The sequence below is a fragment of the Vigna radiata genome, unplaced genomic scaffold (genome assembly GCF_000741045.1).
Source record: "Vigna radiata var. radiata cultivar VC1973A unplaced genomic scaffold, Vradiata_ver6 scaffold_158, whole genome shotgun sequence".
Classification (NCBI taxonomy): domain Eukaryota; kingdom Viridiplantae; phylum Streptophyta; class Magnoliopsida; order Fabales; family Fabaceae; genus Vigna; species Vigna radiata.
In genome coordinates, this window is record NW_014542914.1 from 359029 (window position 1) to 367600 (window position 8572).

Here is an 8572-nt window from a genome sequence, read left to right on the forward strand (position 1 = left end):
GAGAGAGAGAGAGAAAAGCCAAGCAATGGACATTGATTTCAGAAAAGAAAAAAAAAATGAAAAGAGAGAGAAAGAAGAGAAATAACTTCTGTGAGAAGTACGTGTTAAAATGAGTATGTGGGTACAACTATAACTACGAGTCTTTTTTTGACCAGATTTAAATAATGTTTTATTGAAAACTATTTTTTACTATTAATTATTAATTATTAAATTATAAATTTATTAACATTGAGTAATTCAAGATTAAGAAATCGTTTAATACAATATATGAAATTTTGTCAACAAAAAAATATTTTAATTACTTAAATCAAAGGCGTATATTAATAAAAAAATTAAACTGGTCCAAAAATTTGAGAAAGAAAAAATTGGTAATTTGTTTAATAAGTTATTACTTACGGGTTGAGCTTGATTCATACAGTTTTGTAGATATTTTGGTCTTTGTAAACTTTTTTTATAAGAGACTTTTTAATCTTATGATTTTTTCTGATACCAGGCGTTAGAATCAAACCATTACGATTTATTTTTGATTAACAGTGACCTAATTGCAAGTAATTTGAAATACATTTTTTAGTTCTAGATCCAACATAAAAAAATTTTAAATTACAAAGTCTGAAAAACATTTTAAACCAAAAGGTCAAAGTGAAAGTTTTCATATTAAAAAGATGCCAAAGGAAAGTATGGGAGTTCAAAAAGAAATCCGAGCCCAGTGACCAAAAGCATATATGAAACAACTTCTCTGGTCCATGAATGAAAAGAAAAAAAAAATGGCAAAAATACAATAGTACCCCAAAATTTCATTCATTCTTCTTCCTACCTCAGTTCTACTGTTTCCCAAAACCCAAAAGAAAAACCTCACATCTCTGCACTTTTCTGTGAATCACTTATAGAAAACAAAACAGCAAAGGAAATGTTACGTTCCCTTAGGAGAGCTGCAGCGACCCATCATTCATGGCATCTCAAGCTCGCTCCTTTCTCATCTCTCAGCCACACTTCTAGGCCCCCAAAGCCCACACCACATTTCAAACCCGATCCCAAAAAATCCACCGCCACCCCCGCTGCCGCCGCCGCCGCACTCTACGATGAACAAGAACGTATTCGGCAACTCGCCGCTGATGACAAAAACCCTTCACTTGATGTGGGGCTTGATGGCGGTCCTCTCTTCACCTCGGCACCTTCCCTCTCTCACCTCTCCCGCAACGACGTCTGCACCTACTTCAAACTCACGTACTATTTCCTTCCAATCTCGTTTTTCACTGTGGCATTTTGTCGAACACTTTTTGTGCGTCTTTGAGTTTCACGTATTTTTTTTTTCTGGATTCTGCGATTTGGTTTTTCAGGAAGGATACCCTGAACACGGTTTTCCCCGAGGGATTGCCGGTGGGTATGGTGAACGAGTTTCAGGACTCGATGCGTAAGGCTTTACTTGTTCGCCAGAGCTTCTTGGATCTCCGTGATAACTTCAGGCGCGTGGTGGATCCACCAATGTGGTCCTCTAATGGTAAAGGTGCGGTCTTTGTTGTTTTTATAGCCCCAGATGTTTGATCCTGCTGGGTTCTTTTTTAATGCATTATTAGGCTCAAATCCTTATGTTTCAATTTTCATTATCAAGTAAGCTTAAGAAGATAAAATTTGGTTGTCCCGAGTTGAACTTGAAGCAATAGAATCTACTGCAACATTAATAAGTACTATAATTTTCTCAAAAATTGTATGAACGCACACACTCATTATCTATTATGCTGTGTAACTTACTTGGTAGCTACAGTTTTCTATGATGCTAGCTTGATGGCATCAATGTGCTAGGTTGCTGGAAAAAAGTAGGCCGGCTCAAGAGCCTATCCTTTTTTTGGTTTTTATCCTGCTAGCAAAACCAGACTCCTGTAATCCAATAAATGATGCTTCTATTCCTTATTGTTCTATTGTCCAATCAATGATGCTTTAGTCCATGTCATGATTAAATCCAATATAATATGGGCACTCAACGCTCATCTAATTCAAGAAATAATATAAAGAAAATAATTTCAAATAAAATGTTAAGTTCAGTCGTGAAAGAGCAGGCAAATGTTTTTTTATTAGTATTTTAATCATTGAAATCATTTAATTTTTATGTATCCTTTTAGTTAATAAGATAAAAACACTTTTATAGTTTGATTCAAACACCTCTTATCATTTTGGATAGGCACTTGAGTCTGTATCTTCTAAACACTATATTTACTTACCTTAAAGGAGCTTTTCACAGTAAAAGTTTTGGATAATTGTTTCTAAATAATATTATCTAAACAGACCCACTATCAAGTATGGTGAGTTTTTTATTATTTGTAATAATACTATTTTTTTTACTGCCTGAAAATTAAACATTTTTTACAGGAGTTAAAGTTAGGAAGCAAGTGGTGTTAGATGGTCCTGTTAGCTGTGGGAAGAGCATTGCGCTTGCAATGCTTGTTCAGTGGGCTCGAGAAGAAGGTTGGCTAGTTTTATATGTTCCTAAAGGCAAGGACTGGACCCATGGAGGATTTTTCTACAAGCACCCACTAACTGGTTTATGGGACACACCTGTCCAGGCTGAGAATGTCCTCAAGGCAAGACTGAATTTTAGCGATCTTTAGTTTAATTGTGTTTGCTCTTTTAACTCGGGGTAAGATATGCTAAAGCCATTTTCTGTGACCTGGCCATTCTTTAGAATGTTACAGAAGGGAAAATGATGAAACAATGTGTTTCTTGATGACTTCTTTGGCAGCAATAAGTGACTTTATTAACGGCTGCATAGTTGCCGATGATGGTATGGTTGTGAAATGTCTGTGTTCGTATGAATCAAGTGGTTTCCTATTCCTGGGTCGATTGGAAATCTATACAACTATTTGCATTCACATAGTTCACCTGGCAGTTTACCTATAATTATCAGTATTATGTTGCAAATTCTTAGATGCATATTTATATGTCAAAATGTGTTTTTTGGTACCCAAACTGTCAAATTGATTAGTTTAGTCTTTCAACTATAAAAAATATTTGAATTTAGTCCCCTTTTCAACTTTGTAGGGGTGAAGAACCACTACGCCATGTTAAATTAAAACATGAAAAATAGACTAAATTCACATATTTTGGAAGTTAGAGGATTATAATCCTCAATTTAAAATTACATGGACCAAAATTAAGTTTGAACTTAAGTACAGGGACTAAAATCACATTTTTTTTCTCTATCTATACCTAGCAACTTTTAGTGAATAAAGAATGAGTATGCCATTCTGTCAATTTTGTTAGTTTTTTAAACTGCATTCTTGCTCGGTCTTTATTGTCCTGAATCCTTTTGAGAGTGTAGGTTTTTTAACTCACCCTATGGTGTTGCAGTTATCTTTTTATAATATTGTATCGATGAACATGCAGTCTAGAGGGGAATATCCCCAGATTATCCTGTGATAATGTTGTGCACTATCTGTTGCCGACCATATTATGTTACTTGTTATGAGCTGGCTTATTATAGTTCTCAACCCCTATACATATAGGTACCAAAACAGATGGATTTTTTGTGAAATAAATTTTGAATCTGAAATTCCGAGGAACAAGGAAAATGTTTGTCCTTCTTTGTTTATTTTGATTTATTTGATTTGGTTGCCTGGTTTTATTCTACATATTAATATTAATACAAACCCTTATTCTACATATTAATATTGATATAAACCTTACTGTTTTTGTTTTTGGCTTCCTAGACTCATTACGCCGAGTTATTTTGACTGTTATGTATGGCTCATTTATTTCCAGGATTTTTTGAAGTACAATGAGTCCTACCTAAAGGAACTTCCATGCCAAATATTTGATCCAATCGTATTAGGTGAGGGTGCTGGTGTTGGATGGTTGAAAGATGCAGATTCCTTGGCAATTCCTGAAGGTACAAATTTATACGAGCTGGTGAGGACTGGTATTGAGCAGACACATGCAGCTGTTGGAGTGGTAGTTCGTTTGAGGAAAGAGTTATCACTTGTTAAAGACAGGCCTGTTCTTATTGCAGTAGATCAAGTGAGAAACAAATTCCTTGATGCTAAATGATACCCATTCTTTTAAATTACGTGGTTTCAAAATTGGGTTATGTTATATTTTGATTGTCTGTCTTCTTTTGTGGTTGCCTGTATCCAGTATAATAACTGGTTTACATTCAGTGAATATGAGGAGCCAGTCACTATCCGGTCTTGCCGGCCAATACATGCTAGAGAACTTTCAATGGTTGGTACATTGCTTTGTTTTAGTTTAAAACAGTTTACAATATATTGCATTACGGATTATATTTCTGCTTCTAGAAATGTGCTAGTTTCATGCATTTTTATTGGGTTGCTGTAAGCTTACTTCTTTGAAAATTTTGGTCATGTTTTTGGTATGGGATGGGAAAGAGACCTTAATTTCTGGCATCTGTATTTGTCTTCCCTAATTTACTCGTGTCAACAATCAGGCTTTTGTGCCAATATTTAGATACCTCATTCTTACTATTGCAGGTGAAGGCTTTTAGATCAATGATGCATGATGATATGATGGTAGGTGCCTTTTCTCATTCAACAGCAGTAGGAAAACTTCGTAAAGATTTACCAGATGTTCCAGTAGATGCTCGTGTTATGTTTCCTCGATACAGTTTGGACGAGGCCGACACTGTATGCCGTTATTATTTAAGGTATGCTTACACAGTCGTAGTGTCTAGTTTCATCTGTTAATAAAACAATAATTTGTTTTATGATAGATTTTCCCTTCACTCAACTTTGTCAAGTTTTTCTATTTGAAATGTATCATTGTTTAGGCAATATCCCATATCTAAGACATCAATAATATCGTCAAAATAAGGAGATACATTCTAAATTTTTAATTTGTCCTTCAGCAAGTGACTCTTAATGATCTTCAGCAAGTGATATATCATTTGTTGGTTACTGTTACAGCAATAACCTCCCATGTATATATCCAACCTTTACCATGTTTTGGATGTTACTAATGCAAGCAAATTCCTTAGCTTGAAAATTTGTTTCAGTTTGTTGAAGTTGCGTCATTATTTTTGACAGGCAAAGGCTAATTCGTCGCGAAGCTTTCTCAGAAGAAAACTGGAAGAAAATTTACTTCCTGTCCAATGGAAATGGAACAGAGATTAGGGGGTTGGTTCCTTTCATGCGATGACAGACAACAGATGCATTATTTTTTACCATTGAGATGTGTTCTGATTGTGATTTTTAATAATATCTATATCTCACATTTGCTTCACCGTAGGATACAGATGGATTGCTGTTGGCATGGTCCATTTCAATCCTTTTGATTAGCATTAACAATCTTCTCAAAGGCGATGTACTATTATGTATATTAACCACTTGCATCTTATAGTTTCAGAATCAGTAATAATTTTTTTGACTTTCGCTATCTTAAACGTTATTTACAAACTAATCACACTCAGAAGCACACGTATCCAACGTATTTTTTTTTTCTCTCCTTGTTGTACAAGCACCATTAAACAAGTATATAGGAATATGAATTATTTTACACTTGAAATTATGTCATGTCTTTTGTAATAATAATAAACACGGGTAAAACATTATTTAACATTCCAATGAAGATAAAAGTAGTATTTCGTGTTTTGTAATTTTAAGATATTTATACAAAATGTAATTGAAAGACGAATCTAAGATGTACTATCTAATGATTAAAGTACAAAATAGTTTGCATGTTGGACGGATCAGTTTACTTGAGAAAATATACTAAAATTTAGCATAATACAAGAACAAAGACTTGGAATTGGAAGATAAAAATAAAAGCATAAGTTTAAGAAAAACCAATTTCTCATTGCTAGGTGCTATTATCATCAGCTCTCGTAAGCTTCAGTGCCTCCATCTCTTCCCTAAACTTGGGCATGGAAGCTTTGGGGAGGGAAACAAAGACCCTAACTCCTGCTTTCATTGAAGGATCCAAGTTACTAGGAGGCAAGAAAAGGCATAAGTCCACATACCCTAACATATTCCACGGAACTGGTATTATATTCACTGAAGCCTTCCATCCAAAGTCCACTTCTTCCAACAAACTCAGCTGTCTCCAATCTGTTAACACCACAGATGCACATGTTCCTTCAACCTTTATGTTTTTCTGTCTAATTGTCTCTAACGTGTTTATTGTGTTTCTGATATACTCATTATTGGAAGGAAGCTTTTTGCTCTCTTTGATGAGCTTCACAATCTCTGAGAGTGGTCTTTCATCAAGTTCTTTCACTGTTTGCACCACATATGAACCCACAAAAGCATTCCCATAATATCCTTCAGGCAAGGGTGGATTCAACAGACGTCTCACCCCTACAGCTAAACACAACATAGTTTTTCCATCAGAGTTCAATTTCAAAGCTCTAGCCCTTGACCTCCAAACATAGGCACCAAGTGTTTCAACAGTTGTGAAGCTTTCCTTCACATCATCACTTTCCTTCATCAGTTCCATTTTGAGTCTTTGTATGCTCTTCGCGTTGAAGTTAAAGCATTCATGTGAAATCTCATCGGTTGGCCAAAATGGTGAAACTGCCCTTGAAGTCTCATCAATGGGAAATTGGAGTGGCTCCTTAAGAAGTGTCCCCATTAGTCTCTCCCTCTCCCACACAGGTTTCACCGAGGGCTCACTTTTTCCACATGCAACTTCAGCCAAGGCTCTGAAGAATTGAGATGCACCAAACCCATCACAAACACTGTGTGACAACCCCATGCCAAGAGTGAAACCCCCACAGAGAAACTTGGTCACCATGAAAGCCAGGGCGTGCTTTTCATCTTCAAAAGGGTTATCATTATTAATGATCAATTTCTGTGCAGTTGGAACATCAATCCCTTCCAGATAGTGAAGAGAAGAGAGTTCACAGTTAGCAGTTGCCTCCAAAAATGGAACTCCATCAGCATTGCAGTTGATTCCAAGTTTTCCATCATCAAATGTTACTATCTTCCCAGCAAGAGGATAATAGTAAACCAAAACCTTTGAGAGGGCTTCTTTTATCAGCTGAGCAGGATCAAGTTGGCCATTTGGGGAATCAAGATTTGCTTTGTAAACATAAATGGTCTGACACAGAATGTTGAGAACAGGATCACTGTCAATGGTGGACAGAGGAAGAAGTTCAGATGGTGTGGGCTTGCAGGGTTTAACTATTACAACATCCTTCATATCAAGGACAAGGGGTGTCTTCATGTTTTCCATGGAATTTAACAGATAAAAAACTGAGATGTGAGGATATAAGTACATGTATGAATATGTATATACAGGTAGAATTGATTGTGTAGCCCTCCTTTGGTTTCATCCGTCCATTGTGAGGTCGGAATCATTACACTCCCATCTCTAGAAGTGGGCTTGGTTGAAGAATTTGACAATGACACACATGAAATAGGAAGGTGACACCTTCATTAGGAGGGAATTGAGATTTGAAAACGTAGCTAACAATTATACTACCAACTTTCGTGCTCTTGCAGAAATTTGTAACATTCTTGTTGGCTACATAGACTAGTGAAGATTACAAAAAATAAAAGAAATTAGATATCCCATTTGATTTTCTAATGTGTGATTTTGTCGAGAAGATTTAATAATGAGGTATGAATACAATTCAAAATATTAAGGCATGTTTGTAGCATTTTTTTTTTCTTATTAAGTATTCAACTTTTCATTTCTAATAAATGTATAACTTAAATCCACTAAGATTCTTAACCCATGTATATATTTAGTCTAATATGTATAAATACAATATTTTATATGTATTTTTTTATATTAGAGATATTAATCTCATAAATAGTTTTTCATTATATGGTATTTAGAATCTATAGATTTTTTTGAAAAATTTGTGTTGTCCCTATCCACTGTAGTCGCCTCTGTTGTTAGAGTCGTCGTCGACTGACAACCACACATTTATGATATTCTCGGTCAAGCAACCCCAATGTTGTCTAGATCATCGTCATTGAACTCCAAATGCGTTCCTAAACACTTGTTGAAGTTCGCAGACGTCGTCTTTTCTAATCACACGTTCATCATTTTATTCAGTTCCAATCACCATCAATGGACTCGTCGCAACATCCTCTCTCCATATTTAACTTGTTGCCTTGATTGGAGATATTTGGATTTTTAGGATTTTTCTTTCTTTTGTTCATTTATTACTTACTACGTTGTTGTCTTTTCTGATATCTCTTTTGCCAATAGTGCATTTGACACGTCCATATATACTAACTATGTCAACGTGTACTTGTATAAGTTAGATAACACTAATTTTTTCAACTTGGGCATTTGACATTAAACTTTGACTTAAGAGTCAAGTATGTTGATCATATTACTTAAAAAGTGATTGATATTGCTTTTGTTGAGGTATTCCATTGGATGAAAATTGTTGCTCAATTATGCATCACTATCAAGAGTACCTTTCGCTCTTCTTTAATAAAAAAATTCGCATTCCTATGACATATGATCTGAAGTCTCGGAATAAGCATACTTATTATAATTAATGATATTCAACGTTTTTATGGTGTTTTTCATGATATTTTCAATGTTGTTGTTCATTGACATCAAGACTTTATGGATAATTATATGGGTAAGATTCATGCTCTTTTTCTTG

General features: G+C 35.1%; 2 protein-coding genes across 2 annotated transcripts; one reads left to right on the forward strand and one right to left on the reverse strand.

Moving 5' to 3' along the window:
• The first annotated feature begins 793 nt into the window (after positions 1-793).
• LOC106752458 (28S ribosomal protein S29, mitochondrial) lies at positions 794-5379 on the forward strand. Its single transcript, XM_014634140.2, has 7 exons — positions 794-1224; positions 1338-1504; positions 2365-2576; positions 3754-4008; positions 4126-4212; positions 4479-4651; positions 5031-5379. Exons 1-7 carry the CDS (start codon positions 908-910, stop codon positions 5140-5142), a joined length of 1323 nt encoding a protein of 440 aa, XP_014489626.1. The 5' UTR covers positions 794-907; the 3' UTR covers positions 5143-5379.
• Positions 5380-5595: 216 nt separating this feature from the next.
• LOC106752472 (spermidine coumaroyl-CoA acyltransferase) lies at positions 5596-7503 on the reverse strand. The gene has a single exon (XM_014634156.2). The coding sequence runs from the start codon at positions 7219-7221 to the stop codon at positions 5803-5805; it is 1419 nt and encodes a 472-aa protein (XP_014489642.2). The 5' UTR covers positions 7222-7503; the 3' UTR covers positions 5596-5802.
• Between the last annotated feature and the right edge of the window lie 1069 nt (positions 7504-8572).